Consider the following 26,298-nt stretch of genomic DNA (forward strand, 5'->3'; position numbering starts at 1 on the left):
ACATTTAGATCAGACCAAATAAGGATGGCAGTTTCTTTCACCAAAGGACATTAGTGAATCAGCTTTTTTTCCAAACAATGGTTTCACAGTTACCATTAGACCCTTAAGATTTTTTTAAAAAATTGCATTTAAAGTTTACCATCTGCCTTGGTGGGTTACAAACCTGGGTCCCAAGAACATTGACTGGATCTCCTGGATTAATAGTCTAGTGATAATACCACTAAACCATTGGCTCCCCGATGGCATTCTCTTCCTTACTGAACAGTGATGCTGGGCCTTTGAACATATTCAAAGCTAATTTAAACTGAGGATCAGTGAATTTGCAGGAAATTGGAATTGGGGACACAATTGAATCATCCAATGTCAGAGAAGTCTCAAGTGGTTGAATGGTCTATTCCTGCTCTATTTCTTGTGTTGTATTGAAGAAGTTTGAGGAGAGCCCTAAAGTTTTTTTTCTTTTGGAATTGAATCTGGGAAATGGGGAGGCGATGGCCTTGTGGTATTATTGCTGAACTATTAATCCAGAAACTCCAGCTAATGTTCTGGCGACCTGTGTTCAAATCCCACCACAGCAATAATAGAATTTGAATTTGGGTGAAAAAACGTTTTCATGGTTCATAGATTCTTAGTTTTTGATATTGTCAGAAAAATGCATCTGGCTCACTAATGTTCTTCAGGGAAGGAAATTGCCATCTTCACATTGTCTGGTCTATGTTTGACTCCAGAGCCATAGCAATGTAATTGACTGTGAATACGTGGTTTGGCCACTGACATGGCCTAGTGAGCAACTCTGTTGTGTAATAGCTACAAAGTCTCAACAAAGAAATGAAACTGGACAGATTACCTAACATCAACTGAGACACCAGAAAAGATCACAGCAGAAACAGCCCTGTCAACCCTGCAAAGTCCTTTTTACTAATATCTTGGAGCTAATGTCAAATTTGGGAGAGCTGTCTCACAGTAGTCAAACCACAGCCTGACACAATCATACTCATGAAATCATGCCTTACAGACTATGTCCCTGGCACCACCATCTCTGGATATGTTCTGTCACACTGACAGGATATACCTAGCAGATATGGCAGCACAGTGGTATGCACTCAGAAGAAGGTTGCCCTGGGAGTCCTCAACATTGACTCTGGACCCCATGAAGACTCATGGCTTCAGGTTAAACAGGCAAGGAAACCACCTGCTGATCACCACGTACCATTCTTCTCTGACAAATCAGTACTCCTCCATGTTGAACAATGTCTGGAAGAAGCACTGAGGGCCATAAAGTAATTTAATGTATTCTGTGTGGGGGATTTTGATGTCCAGCATCAAGAGTTATCTGGCAGCAGCACCATTGATCATGCTGGTGTTATGGACCAGACCAAACCAAACCCCCTTAAAACATCAAGGAGATAGCCTCGACCCTAACTTTTATCGCATTTAGAGGCAACTGTAAGGTGCTATCTTCCTGATTTGATTGATCAAACTAGTAGGCTTTATGCAAAACACATTTTACTTTTATACCACAGTTAAATACAAACAAAAAAAAAAATTCAGGATTCTTAACAAGGTAATGTATTTTTTAACTGTTCCAATATGGCAACATCTCATAAACACACCCTTGAGAAAGGTAAATTCAGCAAAACAATTTCAAGCACTTGCTTTCTCCTCCAGTTCAGGAGAAAGGAATGAATCTAGCAGCAGAGAGTGAGCTTCAACCCCAAAACCCCAACTTCAATAACTGAAAGCTAAATCTAAAACCCTGGGTGTCTGTGATGCTGACTCCACCCACTTATGCTTCTGTTGTCAAATTTAGAAACTAAAGCTATTTACTTTCCTTTCCATGGAACAGACACCTCCAGGTTTACAACATCCTTCTTCAGGAGAAACTGGACAAAACAAATGCCTGTTAATGGTGCACATTATCACACTAGTCAGGTCTGAAATGACAGGTGGTGAGAACACCAAGAAGAGGGGAAAAACAGAGATGAAAAGGATTTTGAGAGGCCTTTTGTTTATATGTAAACAGATGAGATTTTAGGCCAAAGTGGTCATGCTTTAGAAGTGACCTGCATAAAGAGAGGGGAGTGGTCACCTCTCTCTCGCTCTCTCATCCCTTCAACTTCAACCTGTAAGCATGTGTTCCATTTATACTGGTTTTTAAAAGGAGTTGCTTACTTGGACTGTTGTGTATATTCGGAAAAGCATAATTAGGTCTAGTTGGATAGGTTGAGTTCTGTAGGGGTTCTTTATTCTGTTCTTTGTATTTCATTGTGTTATTTTCTGAATAAATTTGGTCTATTTTAAAATCTATTAGTCAACCTAGCTAACTTAATCCAGGTAATTTTCTTTGTATGCTTACTGAAGCAAATTGCAAAGTTATGGTCTGAGTTGCCTGCTTAAGAATATTTTGAGTGGTCTAGCTTGTTCCATAACAATAGGAACAGGTTGTGTTTGTTGGCTCCAGGACATCTATGTAGGAATTTCTCAGGGCTTGGCCCAACTATCTTCAGTTGCAACGACCTTCCCTCCATCATGAAATCAGAAATGGGAATGTACAATCATCGACAAACAATATTTAGTGCTATTTGCAACTCTTCAGAAACTGAAGCAGTCTGTGTTCAAATGCAACAAGATCTGGATAATATCCAGGCTTGGCCTTGCAAGTGGCAAGTAACATTCGTGCCTCAGAAAGTCAATGACCATCACCAGTTAGAAACAATTTAACCACTGTCCCTTGAGATTCAAAGATGTTACCACCACTGAATCGCCCACTACCAACATCCTTGGGGTTGTTATTGACCAGAAACAGAACTGTACTTGTCACATACACACAGTGACTGCAAGACCAGATTAAAGGCAAGAATATTGCATCAAGTAACTCACCTTCTGAATTCCCAAAGCCTGCCCACCATCTACAAGGTACATATCAGGAGTGGAGAAAGTGAGGACTGCAGATGCTGGAGATCAGAGCTGAAAATGTGTTGCTGGAAAAGCGCAGCAGGTCAGACAGCATCTAAGGATCAGGAGAATCGACGTTTTGGGCATGAGCCCTTCAGGAGTGTGATGGGATACTTACCGCATACCTGGATGGGTGCAACTCCAGTAACCTTCAAGAAGCTTGACATCATCCAGGATAAAGCAGCGTGCTTGATTTGATACTTGTGGATGTGGTGCCAATCTTCACTACTGATACTCAGTAGCAGTAGTATGTACTAGCCACACAAAGATACTTAGATTACACCTTCCAAACCCTTGACTAATACCATTTCAAAGAACAAGGACATAAGATACATGTGAACACCACCGCCTGCAAGTTCCCCTCCAATATATTCACATCTAGACTTGGTAATATATCACCATTCCTTCACTGTCGCCCGGTCAAATACTTTCTAATGGCATTATGGGTCAACCTACACATGTGGACTGCAGTGGTTCAAGAAGCTATCTCACCATCACCTTTTCAAGGCAATTAGGGATGGGCAATAAGTGCTGGCCAGTATGATGAGAGCAGTTTAAAGATGGACAATAGGTTCTCGCCTAAATGATATCCCTATCCATTGATGAAGTGAAAAGAATCCTCTGTAACATGAGCTGATTCTGTCTGCATCTCTGATCGGCTCTTGCTGAAACACTTACCCATAGCTTTATTATCGCCAGACTTGACTGTACCAATGCACTTGTGGCTGAGGTCTCATTTCTCACTCTCTGCAAATCTGACAGTTCTAAATCCTGCTATCCATGTCTTAAAATCACACCAACCAACCCTGTATTTGCTGACCTATACAGACTCCTTGTTCAGCAGGCCTTGATTTTTAAAATTCTCGTGTGGTTTCAAATTCGTTCAAAGTTTCGCTGCTCCTTATCGCTAATCTCTTCAGTCCACACCTTCCAAGATGTTGGTTCTTATTGTGGCCTCTTAAAGTGTCCCAGGTTTTATTCACTCCATTATTTAGTCTTGATTTTATTGTCAAGGTCCTAAATTTGAGAATTTCCTCCCAAAATTTCACTGCTTCTCTTACCACTTTTTATGTTGAGCCTTTAAAATGTGCCTCTTTTGATCAAGTTTTTGGTGAGCTAGTTTAATATTATCTTGTATAGCTGCATCTCAAATTTAAAAGGTAACGTTTTGGCAAAATGCTTGATGATATTTTACTCATTTAAAGATGCTCTGCATAAATGTATGTTCAAGAACAGTTTTTTAAATAAGGCCAGAACAGCTTTTTTCATTTAAAAAAATCTCAATCTACGGAAACCAGGAAATGTCAATGAGCAGAATGTTTTCTGTTTTGTCAGCTGCTTAAATTATACTAAGAATAAAGTTACTGTGAATTTTCTTTCAAATTGAGACTCTGCCAGTATTCTCTACAGTAAACAATGAGAAAATCAAAAGTTATTCTGATCACCCTCTGGCAGGGACTCCATATTCTTGGCTTAGTTCCACCTACTTCCTGAATGCCCACTTAAGTTTAAAAAGCTTTTAACATTGATGAATGTGCTGCTCTACACCAATCTGTATTTCAAATCCATAAGCATTCTATCACCAATACTACTTATTTGCAGTTTATACATCATCTTCTTTCCCACATCAAATCTGAAAACCTTGCCACACCTTCATTATCTGCAGAGTTCACTTTTTAAGTTCCTTCTCTCTCAGTACAAGAAAAACAAATAGAAAAGCAGGAGTAGACCATTTGGCCCCTCAAGACTTCTCTGGCATTAGATGAGATTATGGTTGATGTTGTAGCCTGAACTCCATTTTCTGTCTGCACTCTACAACTTTACTGAAAGAAGAACTGCCTCAGTGAACCTCTACAGATACAACTACAAGACTAGGAATCCAGGATTTTTTACTTCATGATGCAGCGGAGCAAAAATTTATAAAGGATTACTTGAATGTTATGGTATTCCCTTACATCTGCTGATATTCTCCTTGGTGGTAGAGGACATGAGTTAGAAGGGTGGTGTCAAAGGAACCCAAAATGGCCTCAACCACTTCCTGTGAATTCCACAGGCTCAGCACTGTCTGGATGAAAAAAAAATCCTCTCCTCTCAGTACTAAAAGGTTTAATTCTTATTGTTAAACTACGACCCCTGGTTCTGGATTCCCCCATCATTGAGAGCATTCTTTCTGCATCTAATCTGTCTAGTCCTATTAAAATTTTACTGTTTTTTTTTGAGATCCTTCTTTCTTTTCTAAACAGCAGTAAATGCAATCCTAACCAACACGATCACTCCTCATAAGTCAGTCCTGCCACCATTGGAATCAATTTAGTAAGCCTTTGCGCTCTCTCCAGCAAGAACAACCTTCCTCCGACAAGGAGACCAAAAATGCGCGCAGTTTTCCAGATATGGCCTCAGCAATGCCTATATAATTGTACAAAGTTAAAAATCACACAACACCAGGTTATAGTCCAACAGGTTTAATTGGAAGCACACTAGCTTTCGGAGCGACGCTCCTTCAAAAGGTGACAATCACCTGATGAAGGAGCATCGCTCTGAAAGCTAGTGTGCTTCCGATTAAACCTGTTGGACTATAACCTGGTGTTGTGTGATTTTTAACTTTGTACATCCCAGTCCAACATCAGCATTTCCGAATCATATATAATTGTAGCAAGACATTCTCGCTGTTGTCCTCCAATCCTCTCAATATGATATCCAACATGCTACTTGTTGCCTTTACTGCCTGCTCCACCTGCATGCTTACCTTCATGCTTACTTTCAGTGACTGGTGCACAAGGACAACCATGCCCCTCTTAATTTACTGTGATTCAAGTAAGAATTTGCCTTCCTGCTTGACTTCCAATGTGGATAACCTCACTTTCACCTACATTATCCTTCATCTGCCATGCATTTGCCTGCTCCACCTGGCCAAATCGCACTGCAACATCTTTGCATACTCCTCAAACCTCACCCTTCCAACCAGCTTTGTATCATCGGCAAATTTTGAGAGATTCCATTCCATTCTTTCATTAAATCATGAACTCATATTATGGATAGCTGAGGTCATAGTACCAATCTTTGTGGTACACTGCTAGTCACTGCCTATCATTTAGAAAAAGACCTATTTACTCCTACTCTGTTTCCTGTTTGATAACCAATTTCCTATTTATCTCAGTACAGTACCCCCATTTCATGCACTTTCATTTTGCACATTAATCTCTTATGTGGAACTTTGTCGTGAACCTTCTGACTGTCCAAATAAACCACTCTCCCCAATCATTTCTACTAGCTAAATTCTTGAAGAATTCCAGTGGATTTGTCAAGCATTATTTCCCTTCTATAAATCCATGCTGACTGTGTTTGATTCTACCATTGTTTTCTAAGTGCTCTGCTGTAAGATTCTTGATAATGGACTGTAGCATCCTGCCCACTAACTGATGTCAAACTCACTGCTCTTAATTCCATTTTCTCTCTCTACCTTCCTTTTTTAAATTGGATGGTAGCTAATGCAATCTGTGGAACTGCTCCAATGACTAAAGAATCTTGGAAAGTGACTACCAATGCATCTATCATTCCAAAGGCCACTTCCTTAGGTGTTCTGCAATATAGATTATCAGGCCCTAAGGATTTATCTGTCTTCAATTCCATCAAATTCCCCAACATCATTTCCCTACTAATACAGTTTTGCTTCAGTTCCTCCCTCTCATTAATCCGAGTGGTGTTCCCCATCATGTTTGCTACGTTATTTCTGTCCTCCTTTCTAAAAACAGAAGAGAAGTATGAATTCATTTTGTCAACCATTTCTTTGTTCCCCACTATAAATTTTGTAGTTTCTCACTGTAAGGGACCTACATTAGTTCACTAATCTTTTTCTCTTTTCAGGCCTACAGAAACTTTTACAATCAGTTCTGGTGTTTCCCCGCAAGCTTACGCTCCTACTCTATTTTCCTCTTCTTAATCAATCCTTCGGTCTTCCTTTGACTTCTAAACTGTTCCCAATCCTCAGGTTTTTTTTTCTTCTTGTCAATTTGTCTGGCATTTTTTTTGTTGCATCTAATACTGTCTCTCACTTCCCTCATAAACCATGGTTTGGCCACTGTTCTCTTCTGCACTCTTGTGCCAGATAGGAATAAACAATTTCTGTGATTCACCCATTTGCTCTTTGAAAATTTGCCATTGCCTATCCCTGTCATTTATTTCTGTAACATTTTCCAATCCATCATTGTGAACTCATGCCTCATACAATCAGAGTTTCCCTTATTAAGATTGAGAACTTTAGTCTAGAACCTACTACCTTACTCGCCATCTTTATCAAGAATTCTATCATGTTATGGTCACTCAGACTCAAGGGGTCTATCACAACTACATTCCCAATTATTCTCCCCTCGTTGTATAATGCCCAGTCTAAGATGGCCTGTTCTGTATTTAGTTCCTCAATGTACTGCTCCAGAAGCCATCTTGCATGCACTCCAGGAATTCCTCTTCTATAGTATTGTGACTAATTGATTTGCTGAATCTATATATGTAGATTAAAGTCCCCAAAATCACAGTTGTTCCTTTACCGAATGCATCTCCACATCGCCACAAGTTTGAAGGCTTGTGCAGCCCCACAGTCCTTTAATATTTTCAGTCCCTTGGTATTTCTCAATGCTACCCACACAGGTTCTACATTACCTGAGTAATATCTTCCCTCAATATTTTGATGTCGTCTTTAACCAGTCATGCAACTCCACACTTTTTCCCTTTCTTCTGTCCTTCCTAATTACCGAATACCACTGGATGTTAAGTTCCTGTCCGTGGTCATCCTGCAGCTATGTCTGCATAATCCTAACTATATCATACCCATTTTTGCATCTGTTTGCACGATTAATTCATCCACCTTATTTTGATTGCTGTGTGTATTCAGACATAAAACATTTTGGATTTTCTTTTTACCATTCCTTGTCCTTTTCCCACTATTTCTTGTGGTCTTGTTTGATTCTGGTCTTTTGATTCCTCTGCCTGTCAATTTACTTATTTTCCTTTCTGTCCTTTGCTCTTCTCCTTGATTACCCTGGATTTCTCTTTCATGGCTGGACCAGGTAAATTTCAGTTCATCGATGGCCTTCAGAATGTTGATAAGATTCATTTAAGGCTAAAGCCCTTGAGATCAAAAGAAAGGTGGTTAGCATCTCTCATTGGAAATGGACATTGCCTGGCAATTGTGTGGTATGCATGTGTTTGTTGCTTGTTAGTCAGAGCAAGTCTTGCAGATGGACTGCTTCTGAGGAGTTATGAATATGATTTGTCTAATGATGATTGCACAGTGTTATCTTCACTTCTGAACTTTTGGTGAAAGAAAAGTAATTGATTGAAACAATTGAAGATGTTTGGGCATAGGACACTGTCCTGGGTTGATGGCCTGATGGGATAACTGCCAGACTATTAATCCAGAGTTCCATGTAATATCCTGGGGATCTAAGTGTGAATTTTCTAAACATCCAGAGTGGGAGAATGATGGGTTGATTGAAGCTCCATATTAGTGTTGCAGTTAGTAGCCCTGCCTGCCATGTGGGAGACCAGGGTTCATTTCGCTGATCTTTGCGTGTGGAATGTGAGTAAGTATGGTTTCTTTAGGATCCTTCTGGTACTAGTTTCTCTACCTGTGAGCCTAGAAGTCCAGGTTCAAGTCCCTTCAGTTCAGAGGTGTGTAATGGTTTGTAGATTAGATTAGATTAGATTAGATTACATTACAGTGTGGAAACAGGCCCTTCGGCCCAACAAGTCCACACCGACCCGCCGAAGCGAAGCCCACCCATACCCCTATATTTACCCCTTACCTAACACTACGGGCAATTTAGCATGGCCAATTCACCTGACCCTGCACATCTTTTGGACTGTGGGAGGAAACCGGAGCACCCGGAGGAAACCCACGCAGACACTGGGAGAACGTGCAAACTCCACACAGTCAGTCGCCTGAGGCGGGAATTGAACCCGGGTCTCAGGCGCTGTGAGGCAGCAGTGCTAACCACTGTGCCACCGTGCCGCCCACTATTTGTATTTGAACACGTTGATCAGAAAGCATCAGTGTTGACATACTCCAGCAAGCATGACTTAGTACAGAGATGTTTGGGTTACAATAGTCACAGCCATCCTTCTTTATGTTTGGTTTGGTTTGGTTCCAACCAGTGGAGAACTTTCCCTCTAATTCCCATTGACTTTAATTATGCTGTAGCTCATTGATGCCAAGTTGAATCAAATGATACCTCAATGGTAAGGATGAACTCTCACCACATCTCCGAAATTAAGTCCTTTTGGACTATGGCTGCAGTGAGGTATGATGTCAAGTAGCTCTGGAAGAACCAAAATGAGGATCACTGAGCAGTTTATTGCTGTGTAAGTGCCATTTGATCGCATTTTTGATGACCCTTTCTATCACTTTAATATTGAGTAAACTAATCAGATGGCAGTAGCCAGTATGGATTTTTGTGGGCAAGATATAGCTGGGCAATTTTTCATATTTAAGGGCAGATGTCAGTTGTAACTGTACTTTGATAACTTGAAGTCTTAAGCACTGTTGTTTGTCCTTTGAGTTGAACATAACTATGCACATCATCTGGAGTGTTTGGTAGTAGTTTAATGGGTGTGTTTGTGACTGTTAAGGCCACTGTGTTCAGAAATTCCTGCTGCAAACTTAGGAGGACAATACAGATGATTGAGTTTATTGAGGTCATGGCCTTTGTATCCAGAATACACAGCCCTTTTAAAAACAAAAATACAGATATTATACTGAATTGACTGAATACTGTTACATGTGATGCCATGGATCTTGAGAAGAGGCAGTGTTGGATCATTCATTCAGCATTTTGGCTGACAATGGTTGCAGATGCTTTAGTCTTGTTGTTTTCTACAGATGCGCTGGGCTTCATGCTAATTCAGGCTGTGGAGGAGCCACCTCCTCTAGTTGTGTAATTGTCTGTTATTTTTCACAACTGGGTGTTGCAGAACTACAAAGCTTTACCTGATCTGTTGTTTGAATTGCTTAACTATATATTTAGTAAGTTGTCTCCACTATTTAATGTTTTCAATCATTGTTAAAAATCAAAATACCAGGTTATAGTCCAACAGGTTTATTTGGAAACACTAGCTTTCGAGGTGCTGCCTCTTAATTAGGTTGTTGTGGAACATGACCATACGACACAGAATTTATAGCAACAGGGTTACAGTGTCATGGAGTTGTAATGATGTAATAAACAACTTTAGTTAAGAATCTCACAATACCAGGTTATAGTTCTTAAACAAATTTAGATTAAGTCTTTCATCTTTTAGAGTGGGATATGGTGGTTTAGGTTCTTTAATAAACCTGTTGGACTATAACCTCGTATGTGATTTTTAACTTTGTCCACGCCAGTCCAACACAGACACCTCCAGATTGTTTTCAGTCATGTTTTAGTGCTTCTCCAAAGGTTGATCCTTGAACAATACTGCGGGTAACATTTGAGAATGGACAAGAGAAGTTATTGCAGGCAATTCATAGGCTACAATTAGATCAAAGTGGAACCATTGGAGTGTAGTCTAACCTAGCTGGCCAGACTATTATTTGGTCAGTTATGTCAATGGCTGCAGACAGATCACGCACAATGGGGAATGATAAGTTTGCCACAGACAGGTGATGTAATTTGTCTTTTGAGCGCTATTTAAATATTATGACAAGGGCATAAAATTGATAAGACGATCAAATATGGGATCCGAGGGAAGGTGGACATGGATTTGGGAAGCCACGTCATGTTGAAGGACTCTGTAGATGGGGAGGTTGCTTGAAGGAGGGCTCAAGGATTTTTTTTGGAGTTGGAGCTGATAGCAAATTGAAAGGAAAGGGTGAATTATTCCTCAAAAGAGAGAACAATTCGTAATATCAGTTAACGTGGGAGACAAGGGAAATGGTTTGTTATCTGTTTATTGGGAAAAGAATCAAAGAAGCAAGAGAGAGAGATCTCATGGAAAAGAGGGGAAATAGGAGAGTAAACAGAACAACTGGAGTTTAGATGATGGTCACCTTTTAAGATCCTGTTCTTGTAAAATTGTCCATTTGGGTTGCTACCAATTTGGTGAATCTTTAAAACATTAAACCCTGAGATTAAATGGTTAAGAGTGGATAAGAAACAGAAAGCAGAGAGTAACGTTGAATGGATAATTTTCATACACAGGGAAGTAATATAGAAGTGTCCCCTAATGTTTGTTATTCAGACCATGCCTCTCTTTGATAGATGTTAATTGTCTGATTTAACTATGAAGAGCAGTATCTCAAAGTATATAGCATCAATCAAAACAGTGAGGAGATTAATAAACTTAAGTTACTACATGTCTGCTTACTTAGTGTAGAGAAATGTAAGTTGATGCATTTGGAAAGGAGAATGAAGAGACGAAATGTAAACTAAATGATGCAGTATTGAAGGGTTGCAGGAGCAGAGATATGGGAGTTCACACGTACAAATCTTTGTCAGAACTAATTGACATGCTTTTCTTTTAAAAAAAAACAACCTAGACCTAAAACAGAACTTGTTGGAAAAGCTGAGCAGGTCTGGCAGTATCTGTGAAGAGAAATCTGAGTTAATGCTTAGGGTCTGAACTGTGTTCTGAGGAAGGGTCACCAGACCTGAAATGTTAACTCCGATTTTTCTTCACAGATGCTGCCAGACCTGCTGAGCTTTTCCAGCAACTTTTGTTTTTGTTTCTGATTTATAGCATCCACAGTTCTTTTGGTTTCCATGCTAGATCTAATTTTATGAATTGAATAATTGAGTACAAAAGTAATAAAAATTAAACTGAAACATTCTAAATCACTGGTTATCTGGAGAATGTTGTCATTGTCTAGAGAGGAGGCCAAGACTTGAGAGGGTCTCGTAGAGAATTACTGAACTAAAGGGTATTGTTAGCTTTTATAAAAAGGCAAAGCTGTTTCTACTCCGTTGTAATGAGACAGATGTTTGTCAAAAGATTGAGCAGGTTATTACCTGGAATTTACTGCCTGAAAATATGGAGATAGCAGATTCAATTGTAGCTTTCAAAAGAGAAATGAGTTATCTATTGGAAAAAGCAAGGTAATGGGACTAATTGAGTAGGTTTTTCAAAGAGGCGCTACAGACATAGTGAGCTGAATGGCCCATTGTTTTTGTTCCCTTAGCAGTAAATCTACCTGAAATGGGATTTTTATTTTGTCTCTAATCAAAAGTGTCAGTGGTGGCAAGTATGAGTCATGTTTGCTGTTTACACCAAAATTGAATCGCACACTTTGAGGTCTGATCCCAGGCAGCCAACTGCATAAGACAGTATTGTGCTTTTAATGGCACACCTCTGATTGATGGGCAGTTTCTGTTGCCAACCAAACAAATGTGACTATTTAGTATGAGCACAACTTGTATGTGGGACCACTAAAGTTAATGGAGTCTTTGAGAGAGTTATCTATTTTTGAAGTTTTCAATTGTTCCTGGATATCTTTTCAGATTATAAAAAACAAAAGATTCAGCAGCCTTGATATTGGCACAGTTATTCAATAACTTCTATTTAGTATATTCTTGGGTGATGGTTGAACTAGTAAAAATGTATTTATTGCTTCTCTATAGTTTTAATTAGATATTGTTGGGCCTCCAATACCACAGTGGTTCCTGTGCCGCTCCTGTACTTGTGCTAGTTGTTGAATTTCAGGATTTTTGACCAGCAATCAAGAGCAGGAAAATTCAGAAATTAAAATGCTATATGAATACAGTGTGGTGCTTTGCAGTCAAGGAAGTACAACTGTGACTACACTTTGAAAGTAATGTAGGAGCAGTGATGTATGACCAAGTCATATTGCTGCATGACTTTTTGGGGGGTGGGGGAGGGGGAGGTGATCGTGATCATGTTCGTGAGAGTTTGATGCTCATGCTATTACGAGCAGTCGGAGGTATTGCTGACAGAATTAAGAAGCCTTAAACAATATATCTTGTAATACGGATGGAGTAGGTGGATATTAATTACAACAGCAGAGATACTAATGGTGGACCGCTTTCTCCTGGATTCTGTTGAGGTTTGAGGTGTTATTGTTCATTCAGATGGGTGTAGCCATGGATTATTCAAATTCATCTTTGTGGCTTGAGGTTGGAGAGGCTTTTGGGGACCATGAGGGAAGTTACCTCTTGTGAAGTGCCCAGTCTTTACCTTTTTCTTTGTTGTGGTATGTATTGATGTAACTGGTGATCCTAAATTCCATTGATGATTGCAATGGAATTTAGCATTTTGCAGTTTGATCTCCAACTATAGGCTCCTATCACTTATTTGTAATGGTCAGTACTCTTGATTAGTTGAAGATTTTTGTCTTTTACTTGTTGGAGTTGGTCACTTAATTGGTAAAATATCATCTGTTCCCAGTTAGCACAAGTCTGATGTAACCTTTCTAAGTTCTGTTGTAGATCACTTTAGGCTCCTTTATCATTAGCAGAGATTCCCTGAAGAGCTTTGAACGGAATTAGTCTTTTCTGACAGAAGGAAAACTAACAAATGAAACAATCAAAATGGTTATGCTGAGAACATTGCTATGGGAAATTTGTGCAGGGATCTCATGGGCCTTAGAATTAATTTTCAAACTATGATGATCTTCCATGTAACCTAAGCCACTGGAGGATATCACTGGAACATAGGAGCACTTCGGTTCCATAACCCTTGGCACGTGTACCTAACAAAAGTAGACAGTGGAATTGAGTTACAGATTTGCCATTATATAATGGAATGTTGAGCAGGTTTAAGAGGTGAGATAGCATTTGTTTGCTCTATGTTCCTTCTTAACCAAAGCAAAGTTCAGCACCTTGGGCCTGATCCTTTTTTTTTAAATAAATCATGGCTGATGTTTGCCTCAACTCTCTTGTCTTTGTTCCCATCTCCTGCTATAGCTGTCTAATAACTTTAACAATCTCAGTCTGAAATATCAGTAGATAACCATTCCTAATTATCAACAAATGCTGCATGAACCATGTTTTTGAGAAGATGATTGCAAATTGATGACCTTTTGTTTATAAAAATGCATACAGTACACACTCTCTCTCTCACGCACTCTCTCTCTCTCTGGCCCTTCTTCAGGAATGTGCCCGAAACGTCGAATCTCCTGTTCCCTGGATGCTGCCTGACCTGCTGTGCTGTTCCAGCAATAAAGTTTCAACTTTGATCTCCAGCATCTGCAGACCTCACTTTCTCCACACACACACACACACATTCTCTCTCTCACACACACATTCTCTCACACTCTCGCGGGGAATATGTTCTAAGACTTACTGCAGATGGTAGTGAACCTATTCATTTAAATGGGAAATTTACCTCCCTAGCAGCCCAGGATCCCTGGTTCTGTAATGTTCCATGTAATATGTTCGGGCCGCGGGTAACTAAAACCACGGAAGCAGACTCCCCGGATGTGAGGTTGCCCTCTACTGATTTACATTTACCCTTTCTGGAAAAATTTGATTCCTGATTTCAGTCCAAAATTGTCTATATTTATATTATTAGATTATGCCTGCTTGCTCTGGATTCCCTTTCCAGAGGAAATGTGCTTTTTATTGAACCCTACTAAACCCATTTATCAATTTAAAGAACTCATTCACTCATCAACATTTTTAAGCTCAAAAAAAACCTCTGGTTTTAAGCAGATTATTCCTCATAAAATAAGTCCTGATATCATTTTGTTGAAACTGCACTATATTTCTGTAAAGCCAGTACAGCTTTACTGAGATTTGATATCCAAACTGAAAGTAGTACTTCAGATGCTGCCTGACCAAAACTATGTAGCTAAAGTACCATATCCTGTCTTTTGTATTCCAGGTTGTGTGAGATGAATGCCAATATTTCATGTTCAATTACTACTTTGACAGTTCAATAGAATTTGTTTACACTGGAAATAATGGCAAATTGTTCCCATCAGCATTTCAGTAAAAAGGCTCCGAATTAAAAATGTTTTGATTTTGGTTGACGGTCCGGACCACAATCTACATTTTGGTAATTCAGTGCAGTGGTTTCAAACTTTTAGTTAAAGGTCATCCTTTTTGAGTTGGTTATTAATCACAAAACCTTATCTAAAATACATAACTGCACTGCCAATAATATGAGCAAGTATAAAAAATGTTCTAATGCTCTTCAGAAAACATATATAGCAGTTAACTGTGAGTGAATGTGTTGCTTCTCTGTACAGACTCTACCAACCCTTGGTTTAATTTTTAAGTGACCCTTCCATTGGAGGTGGCCCAAACAAGGTTCACTACATTGATCCCGGGTGTGGAGAGACTTTTCGATGACAAGAGATGGAATGGTTTAGGCTTGTACTTATTGAAGTTTACAAGAATGAGAATAGACTGTGTATTAGAACAAATAAGATTCTTAGAGGGCTTGATAGAGTAGATGCAGGGAAGTTGTTTTCCATTGTGGGAGAGTCATGATCTCAGAGTAAGGGTGACCCATTTAAGACTGAGGTAGAGGAATTTATTCTCTCTGAATCTGTGGAATTCCTTACTACAGACAATTATCAAGTCTGTGTTAAATATGTACAAGGCTGAGACAAAATTTCTAATCATTAATAGAATCATGGTTGTGGGGATATGGCACAAAAGTGAAGTTGGGATTTGTTAGATCAGTCATGATCTCATTGAATGATGGAGAAGACTTGATTGACAAAATGGCTTGCTTCTGTTCCTATGTCTTGCAGCCTTATGGTCACTTGTAAATTAGACAGTTAGCTACTATATCCCATAAATGCGCTCAAACAATTAATCCCTTACCACTCAGTGGAAAAAAAAGCAAGATCACGTCATAGATTTTGAACTATAACAAGAGACATAACCATGTTTAAAAGTGTCTATTTGTGTACTACAATGATTAAGTTATAGTTGGATGTAATCCAGAATTGTTCCAATTGGTTAAAATTGAAGTTTAGTTTTTAAAGAACTATTCTATCTATTCCTCTCTACAAGCTTGATGTTAGCATGTCATATGAGTGACACATTAAAAAAATTAATAAATAGTGAATTATTGTTTGAAAAGCCCTAGACGCAGACAATTATAGCGCTGTTATGGAATCTATAATTGCAAAGCTTAAATATTTTGGGATAGATTCTAATTAAAAAAGGAAACCGGAAACGAAGACTGAAGTTGAGATTAGAAGTCAAAACTTCTGGTTAAAAATAAAGAATTCAAAACCATCAGAACTTAGTAGATATTGATGATCCCACTGGTGTGGTATAAGTAGGCTGAAGAAGATCTTGAAACTCTGAAGAAGCAAATGTACATTTGCTGCAACTGTTTCTGTAACTTGAAGGTAACATGAATGGGTCTATGCCATTCAGACTGTTGTACGCAGAGTTAAGGGTGTTCTGCAGGTGTGTTTAGCATTTTAGTTTAAGACCAACTCCAAGGAACTGTACTTGGTTCTGTGATATAGTCAGCAGTGGGATCAGACTTAGTCCGAGAAGAGAAGCTAATAAATCTTAGCGAGGAAGATGAAGCTTTGAACAACTTGATCTAAGATTGTTGAAGTGCTGGTAGTCTTACAATGTGTAACTTATAGTTTGTAACTAACTGAAATGTGCCTGTTAATTCATATTTAATTTGTTGATTGTTTTACAATATAGGTTAAAATAATATTTAGTATTTGCTTTTATTTGATGCCAGTATGGTCAATTTTTTAAAATTTAAACTATGAAATCACGTGGCCTTATTCTTTCCATAAATAACTGGAATTTCAGACAGTTCTGCCTTTCCAAAATCAAGTCTCGAATGAGATTTTAGCAAAAGGCACATGTAAATTGGTGGGAGCTACATTGTTATTAGCGTTTGCATTTAATTTATCATTCAATAGAAGCAATCTCTGGATAAAAATCTTTTAATTTCAGTATGTTTCATGTGAAACTTGTGACTGAGATGACTTAGCTTGTGAATTCCCTGCAATGTCTGTATAGACATCTGTTTGAAAACAGCTTGTTCAGGAGAGACGGGAAGGGCAAAAGAGTGGTAGAGACAAGGAATAGGGAAAATAAATTACATGCTAGTAATGCACATTTGTGCAAGAATATGACATGCTGTATTGGTAATCAGGATAGGTATTCTTTGCGTTTTTTTAGATTTAACTCTTGTTCTTTCTTGATTGTTTAGTGAGATATGGGTGTCACTGGCAAGATAAACATTTGTTGCTCACCCCTTCTTGCCTTTGAAGTCTGTGACTTGCTGCAACATTTCAGTAGGCAGCACAGCAGTTAAAAAGCAGTGGTATTGCAGTTAGAAACAAAGAAACTGCAAATGCTGAAATCCAAGGCAGACAAGCAGGAGGCTGGAAGAACACACCAAGCCAAACAGCATCAGGAGGTGGAGAAGTCAACGTTTTGGGTGTGACCCTTCTTCAGGACCTGTAGGCAGATTTCATTCCATAAAGCATATGAGTAAAACAGATGGATTTTTACAACAGTTGGCGATTAATTCACAGTCCCTAATACAGATAAATTTAAATTCCAGTGTTTTGAATTGTTTAAATTCTACCAGCTCCATAAGTGGGATGTGAACCTCAGTCCTCATGCATTAGTTAGCTTGTGCCTCTGGATCGGCAGTGCTTGTCACTGCACTGCTGGTTCAATCTGCCCTTCTGCATTTCTGGATCAAGGCTGCAAGTTTTGACACTTTTGTGTTGGGAAGGTGCCAGTGATATATTTCAAGGTTAGGGGCAGCTAGTTTGTGAGAAGGGGAAACTATAGTCAGTGGTCAAAGCCTCTTTTTTCTTAAATTTTCATTGCACTCAGCTACTTAGCATCATTTAGAGTGACTTGATCTGGACCTTAGAATCTGTAATGGTGGGGACCTCAAAGCTGAGTAGACTTGTCTAAATGTAGTTTCGCCTTTTTGCTTGCATTTAATTTGTCAGGCTCTGCTAGTTTGAGATTGAGGATTTTCATTTCATATGACTTTACTATGGAGTAAGACTGCAAAACTTTGCTGTGATCTGTTAAATGTGGGTTGCTTTAGCTGTTTCAGTAACAGCTTGTTAAAGAAGTACAAAACAGTCTTTATTCTTTAAGTGCAACCAGTCTTGAGTTCATACCCATTGCAAGCAATTTCACTTTATTCAAATTTTTATATTCATTCATGAGATGAGGGCATTGCTGCCCAGGTCAGCATTTATTGCTCATTTCTTGTTGCCCTTGAGAAGGTTTTGATGGTAGTTAAATGCCTTCCTGAGCTGCTACATTGTATTTGAAGTTTAATGTTTTCTCTAAGATGTATAACCATGCAGCGATGCAAACATGCCTACAGAGTCCATGCATAGAATGGCTCCTATAAGTTACTGCTTGCATGGCAGCACAACAAAACTTAATGCTAATTGTATACTAGAAAGAAAAAATCAGAAGGTCTGTTGATCTGATTGTATTGTTTTACTGTTTTTTTTAAGAAAAGAGGGAGACAGAAAGAAGGAAACCCCAGGAGAGATTGATGACAATTTGAATTAATCGTGTATTCATGCTGTAATTTGGTTAATCTATAGTTTTGGGGATTAATTGAATGCTCAATGTGTGAATATTATACACCTAAAATAACTAATGGATATCTGTGTTTTAACTAAACACACTCTCTGTTTCTGTTTCAGAAGTATGGTCAAGATTTGTTGAAGAAAATGCTTGTATGTCTAACTTGCAAAGAGCAAACTGAAAACTGCCATTGCTTCAGTACAGATAGCAATAATGGACAAGAACTGGATGTCCATTTTATGGAGATAGCACAAGTGGAGTCATGTCTACAGCTGGAACAGCTTTCTCCTTTGAGACAACAAAACTCCAAATATGTGGACCAACAGTTAGTCGATGCCAACCCTTCAGTCCCTGATGGGAATTTTTATCTAAGGGAATCTCTACATACTTCAGTAACAAATGAACAAAAACTTGGTGAAGGAATCTTGAACACTCCTATGTTGAGTAGCCAGGTTAAGCATTTGAAATCCACAGTAGTTTCAAGTGAACCAAGTGAGTATTCTTTGATTCTTAAAATATCTGTAACAGTATGTAAACAATACAACCTTGTTGAGTAGCTTTAAACCTGACAAAATTGGTTAAATGACTTATTTGTTTGTTTGTTTGATTATATGAAATGATAGTTAACTCTTCAGTCTATGAATGTTTCAAAGGAATCTTTGAAAGTCTGTTGATTAATATCTGCCACAGAATATTCAGCTTTGTGATTCTCCAGGAATTGTTGAAACTAACTAAAAGGCCATATTTTAATACAAATTTGGCACATCCAGTAAAGAACGGCAGTTGAACAGGATCTAGAAAACAACACTGTATTACTAAAAGAGTAATGAGGGTAAAATTGAATGACAAGAAAGCAAGTTGGAAATATGCCAGCAGAAATATAATAAGGATGTCTATATATGCTTAAAACAGAAAAAAGTTAAAGTGTTGGTCTTGCAGCAAGTAAGATTGGGGGATTAGTAATAGAAACTGAGATGTCAAATGAATTGAACAGGTATTTTGCATTGGTCTTTTCTGTAGAGGATGGAAGTAACATCTCAAATAGCTATAGATCAGGAAGTGGAAGGGAGGAAGGACCTCAAGAAAAATTATAATCATCAGAGAAGTGATATTGGGCAAATTGTTGAGCTGTAGACTGACTAGCCCCTGACTGACTAGCCCCTGACTTCATCGTGGGCTATTTGAAGTGGCTAATGGTTAATGCATTGGTTTTAATTTTCCAAAATTCCTTAGCTGTGGGGTAGATTCTAATGGATTAGAAATTAGTGAATGTAACGTCTTTTGGAAAAAGAGGGAGACAAAAAGCTAGAAACCAGAGGCCAGCTAGCTTAACGTCTATCAGTGGACTAATGTTAGAATTTATTGAAAACATTATATTACAGCACTTAGAAAAGTTGAAGGTAGTGAGGTAGAATCAATATGGTTTTGTGAAAGAGAAATCATGACTTTGTGATTTTTTGAGTTCTTTGAGGAAATAACACATGCTTTGAATATTGTAAAGTTACTGCATTGAGACTTCCAGAAAACTTTTGTTAGGGTGCCACGTCAATGATTACTGAAGGGAAAAATAACAGGTGCGAACAGCATATCGGAATATGTTCTGTTAGCTAGCCAGAGGTGAAGTAACTGCACGGAGGCCGGTATCCCATCACCAAGTAACCCTTTATTTACACGTGGGAGTCCTTGACACTGATCCAGCTTCCTCAGCCAGCTCTGAGTGAACAGAACTCTGACACTCCTGTTTATATCTGTCAGCCAGGGCTCCCTGATTTAGGCTATTAATCTGGTCCAGTCAGTAAACTCATATTTTGTAGGGTCCACCTGGCTGATCTTGTTGCAATCACGACAAGAGAGTGGGCATAAATTGGTACTTTTCATGTTGGCAAGGTATTACGGATCATTGTGTCACAGGGTTCAATCCCGGGGCCTCAACTTTTTATAATTTATATAAAATTATTTGGATAAATGTACAATAAATATAGTTGCTGATAGGAAAACAAGTTGTGAAAAGGGCATGAGGAAGCAAAAGATATAGATTGTGAGTGGGCCAAGATGTGACAAATAGTGTATATCATAGGAAAATGTAAATTTGTCCATTTTGTTAGGAAGAGTAAAAGAAAATTATTGAAAGCGTGAGAGATTGCAGAACTCTGAGATGCCAAGGGACCTGGTTGTGCTAGTGCATAAATCACAGATCACATGCAGACAGAGAAAATAATTGGGTAGCTAATACAATGTTTTCATTTATTGCAAGTGGAATTAAATAATAAAAAAAAGGAGGTTGTGCTTATACAGAGCATTTGTGAGACTACATCTGGAGTATTGTGTATAGTGTTGCTCATTTCTTTAGGGGATGATGTAATGTGTTGGAAGCAATTCAGAAGAGATTTATTAGATTAATGCCTTGAAATGGCAGGTTATCTTATCAGGAAAGGTTGGATAGGCTAAGCTTGTTTGGCTAGAGTTTAAGAGTTAAGATGTGACTGGACTAAAGCATGCAAGAACCTGAAAAACCTTGACAACAGGATGGATGTGGAAAGGATGTTTTCAATGCCAGAGAGTCTAGAACCAGAAATCATTAAATAAAAATAATGAGTCACCATACAGGAGTGATGAGAAAAAAACATTTTCTTACAGAGAGCCATCAATCTTTGGTACACTTTTTTTCCTCAAAAGACAGTAGAAGCTAATGATGTCAATGTTTTTAAGGCAATGGTAGATATGTCCTTGATAAGCAAAGGGATAAAAGGATATTAGTGGGGTAAACAGGGATGTGGAATAATTAGATCAGCCATGATGTTTTGAATGGTGGAACAGGCATAAAGAATTGATTTGGCTCTGTCCTGCTGTTAATTTGCATGTTTTTATATATAGATTGAATACTCAGATTCATAGCATTTGTTTGTGAACAAACGCACATCCTTAATTTCAAATTAAGTTTAATGTTAGAATTAAAAACTGTTTGAAGAATCTTTTAGTTGCTCCTCTGATTTTGTTGCAACTGGTCCATTGAAGTCTTGACTTTAATAGAGGAAATGATGAATGGAAACCTTATCAACTTACTGCAATTTGTGATAATACATTGTAATTTTTATTTAATTTCTTGATTAAGAACATTCACAAACAAAAGAACAAACTCAATTTCTGGAAGGTGGTGCAGGGGGATTTAGCACAGGGGATGTGATATTTGGGGTGGATCTTACTTTCTGAAGGGGCAGAATCGGTATTGGTTCCATTTGGAAGAAAGTCACCTATGCACCTTTTATAAAGTGGATGTGTCTTGGGGTTCATGGAGTGCTGCTAGGGTTCTATCCATTAGATTAGACTAGATTACTTACAGTATGGAAACAGGCCCTTCGGCCCAACAAGTCCACACCGACCCGCCGAAGCGCAACCCACCCAGACCCATTCCCCTACATTTACCCCTGCACCTAACACTACGGGCAATTTAGCATGGCCAATTCACCTAACCTGTACATTTTTGGACTGTGGGAGGAAACCGGAGCACCTGGAGAAAACCCACGCAGACCAGAGAGAATGTGCAAACTCGACACAGTCAGTCGCCTGAGGTGGGAATTGAACCTGGGTCTCTTGTGCTGTGAGGCAGCAGTGCTAACCATTGTGCCACCGTGCCGCCAACACGGTAGCCTCTTGTAAAGTTGTAAAAGATCTCTTGGCTAAGTTAGTTTTAATTTGGATCCTGTCCATATTTAGATTGTATTTCAATTACATTTCTCAGTAAGATCCCAAATTCTTTCACAAGTGGTGTAAATAATTCTTATATTCAGCCATTCTAGGCATCTACCATTAGAGCAATATCATGCTATTATAATTCTTCCATATCTTTAATCTGCTGCTACTAGCACAGCGTACCTTTTCTGGCTATTTAAGTAACTCCATCTCAAGCTTTAGAATCTAAAGAAGAAATTTGAGCTCACAACAGATGATAGCAGAATGAAACTTAAGACCATGAGATATAGGAGCAGAATTATCCTATTCGATCTATCAAGTCTGCTCTGCTGTTAAATCACGGATAATGTTTTTCTCCATTCCATCCTCTTTCCTTTTCCCTGGACTTTTTGATCCCCTTACCAATCAAGAACCTATCTCTTTCTGTCCTAAATACAGTCAATGACTTGGCTTCCACAGCCCTCTGTGGCAATGAGTTCCTCAGATTAATCACTCTCTGGCTCGTGAAATTCCTCCTCATCTCAGTTCGAAAAGGGTGTCCCTTCACTCTGAGGCTGTGTCCTCGGGTCTTGGTCTCTCCTACTCGTGGAAGAGTCTTCTCCACGTTCACTTTATCCAGGCCTCCCTATTTTGTAAGTTTCATTGAGATCAACTCTTACCCTTCTGAACTCCATTTGAATACAGACCCAAAGTCATCAACTGCCTCACATATGACGAGCCTTTCAGCCCTGCGATCATTCTTGTGAACCTCTGTACCTCCTCCAAGGCCAGCATATCCATCTTTCGATACAGAATGTATGTGCTGATATTGGACATTTTCAGCCTCCATGCCTGTACAAATATATTCCCCATCAAATCATCAGCTTGAGGGTTAACTTTAGCTGTTGTAAAATTTGCTGTCAATTTTATTGCTTAAATGTAGAAATTGGATGATCTCTCATTTGTCTATGTAATACAATAGGTTTGTGTTTGAAGATTTTCCACTGAAGACATTAGTCTGTCTTAAGGTTTGCAGACTGTGATGATGCTGCTTCTTTAACAAGATTATACTGTCCTTAGCTTTTTTTCTTCAGAGAGGTCATAAAAGCACCAATTCCAAAAGGTCTGGCTTGAATGGGTTTTAGGGCCAATTTGATTATAGCTAACAAATACTGCCTCAGGAAAAAGGCTTTCAAGTAAAAAAAAAAACTTGTATGTTGAAAGTGGGATGGCCAGTTCTCCCAGCTGAGCTTTTCTCTAGTTTGGTTTGGTTTTATCAAGCAGTCGTTGTGAAGCTGCCGTACCTAAAGAAGCAGGTCCATGCTGATCCTTCCTCTCTCTGACATCTCTCCTGTAAGACCCTGTGTTTGATTTTTCCTTTTTTTTGCCAAGGACTGTTTATGGGGATTGTGACAAGTATTTGGGACAGCATCATTAAGTTGGGATAATCTGTTGGGTTTTCAGATAGGTTAAGTTATTCTATATTATGTTCTCTTTGTTTGTGTTCATTTGGTAATCTGCAAATAAATTCTGTTTTGTTTAGAACTAAGTGGCTTGACCAGCTGCGTCAATCCTGGAATATCCACCTTACACCTGCTTAAAATAACTAGCAAAGTTAGGGTCTTGGCTACTTTCTAGAAGTGTTTGAGGGGGTCTGGCCTGGTCCAAAGCACAGACACCGATAGCGAGTTTTGAGAAGATTTGTAGCTCAGGTTGAGGTTCTCACAAACCCAAACAAGCTGACAAAGCATATCCAGAAACCCTAGCCACTCTCCCCTACATTGAAGACATCGTGGAAATGACTGCCAGACTACTCAGACCCCTTGGCATCATGGTAGCCCACAAACCCACCAACACACTAAAACAGCAGCTAATGAAGTTGAAAGACCCTATACAGACAACAAGCAAAACTAATGTCATTTACAAAATACCTTGCAAGAACTGTAACAAACACTACATTGGACAAACAGGCAGAAAACTAGCCACCAGGATACATGAACATCAACTAGCCACAAAAAGACATGACCCACTCACTAGTATCCTTACATATATATATATGGATGAGGAAGGACACCACTTTGACTGGGACAACGCATCCATTGTAGGACAAGCCAAACAGAGACACGCACGAGAATTGCTAGAAGCATGGCATTCCAACTGGAACTCTATCAGCAAACACATGGACTCGGATCCCCTGAGGAAAAGAACAGGAAATGACACCAGCAACCTAAGGAAATCCAAACGTTTGAATAGAAAACGGGCTACACCACCCACCAGTGCTTCTTTCGGAGGCACACTGAAGATTAGATTAGATTACAGTGTGGAAACAGGCCCTTCGGCCCAACAAGTCCACACCGACCCGCCGAAGCGAAACCCACCCATGCTCCTACATTTACCCCTTAACTAACACTACGGGCAATTTAGTATGGCCAATTCACCTGACCCTGCACATCTTTGGACTGTGGGAGGAAACCGGAGCACCCGGAGGAAACCCACGCAGACACGGGGAGAACGTGCAAACTCCACACAGTCAGTCACCTGAGGCGGGAATTGAACCCGGGTCTCTGGCGCTGTGAGGCAGCAGTGCTAACCACTGTGCCACCGTGCCGCCCTACCTAGATGTTACCTAGTATGGTGATGAAACATCTGTTATCGAATCTTGCAGCTAAGCGAACAAACCTACATCCAGAACAGAGATAGATATAAGTCATTCAGGCCCTTAAACCTGTTCTGCATTTCCAGCAGCATGCAGTTGATATGCATGTCAACTCCTATTTACCTGCCCTAGTCCTATATCACACTATTCTTAATTTTCAGTTAAACTCCCTGCAAGTAATAGAAAAACACAGCAGGTCAGGCAGCATCCGAGCAGCAGGAGAAACAATGTTTCGGGCAAACTCATCAATTCTCAAATTCCTTAGATGCTGCCTGACCTGCTGTGCTTTTCCAGCACCACACATCTCGATTCTAATTTCCAGCATCTGCAGTCCTCCCTTTCAGCTCCCTGCAAGTAATACCTGTTTAGCAGACCTAAAGACAGAACCTGTACTCTTTTATAAATATTTTGAGGATGGAAAATAATCCTTAGCAATGAGTTTTTTGGATTATTGGGCCATGTGTTTTATATATTAGTGTTTTTCGTTTTATCCATTTCTTTTCTACATAGAAGTGCTTAATTGCTGTAATGAGAACTATTTCGCAAGTTATTGCATTTTACTAATTTTAATAATCATGCAGATCTTGATTTTATTGCCAAATACAGTGTGGGGTATGTCTTATGTCAGTATTTCCAAAGCATTCTAGTGTAGGAAAAAAAAAACCTTATTTATTTTGCAGTAAGAAAATACCAGTGCTACCTATGGATTCTCAGTTTTAATGTAGGTTGACATACCAATATTTTATTCCTAGAAATATGGAACTGTTGAGGTATATCTTTCTCCATCTGAACATAAGTTAATGAATTTACCACCTGTCTACTGAATGACCAGTAGGAAACAAAATATTATTTAATCTGAAATAAATTGGAATGAGCCTTAACCAGCTTTAATTTTTTTTTGCACTCAGTTGTCCTTTCCAGTGATGAAGAAGATACAGATAAAATAGACTCTCGTATCCATTGCACCACGTTAACTCCAGAAATTAAGTGTTTACGTCTGGGAAGTAGACTATTGTCAACTGAGAGCAATAAAAGAGATTCTGAGATTGTTTCAGCAAGGCTGGAGCCAGAGAATATCAAGGCATGTGTAACATCACACTTACTAAGAATTTAAAGAACTGTTTTTGCATTAGAGACCTTTTAATTGTGTAGTAACGCCGCAGATAACTCGATTATTAACTTACATAAATATTTCATCAAATTCTATTATCATAGAATCCCTACAGTGTGGAAACAGGCCATTTGGCCCAACAAGTCCATACTGACCCTCCGAAGAGGAGCCCATCCAGACCCATTACCCTACCCTATTACTGTACATGTACCCCTGACTAATGCAGTGAACCAACACATTCCTGAACACTATGGGCAATTTAGCATGGCTAATTCACCTAAGCTGCACATTTTTCGATTGCGGGAGGAAACTGGAGCACTCGAAGGATATCTACGCAGACGTGAGAATGTAATAACGTATCTCTTCTCGTTTGCATTTTAAGGAATTAATTATTGTGTTCTGATATTTTTTTTTCAGTGTATTTT

The 26,298-nt window shown here is 39.0% G+C and overlaps 1 protein-coding gene across 4 annotated transcripts in view; it reads left to right on the top strand.

Moving 5' to 3' along the window:
* The window catches only part of LOC122555283 (sentrin-specific protease 7-like), a 115,917-nt gene that overhangs the window by 44,958 nt on the left and 44,661 nt on the right, over positions 1-26,298 (top strand). For all 4 annotated transcript variants that reach the window (XM_043701123.1, XM_043701120.1, XM_043701124.1 and 1 more), the window contains 2 exons: positions 18,557-18,929; positions 25,671-25,843. In XM_043701123.1, coding sequence (XP_043557058.1) covers positions 18,557-18,929; positions 25,671-25,843 — 546 coding nt within the window. The remainder of the gene's footprint in view (positions 1-18,556; positions 18,930-25,670; positions 25,844-26,298) is intronic.

This window comes from Chiloscyllium plagiosum, chromosome 12 (genome assembly GCF_004010195.1).
Source record: "Chiloscyllium plagiosum isolate BGI_BamShark_2017 chromosome 12, ASM401019v2, whole genome shotgun sequence".
NCBI classification, from domain to species: domain Eukaryota; kingdom Metazoa; phylum Chordata; class Chondrichthyes; order Orectolobiformes; family Hemiscylliidae; genus Chiloscyllium; species Chiloscyllium plagiosum.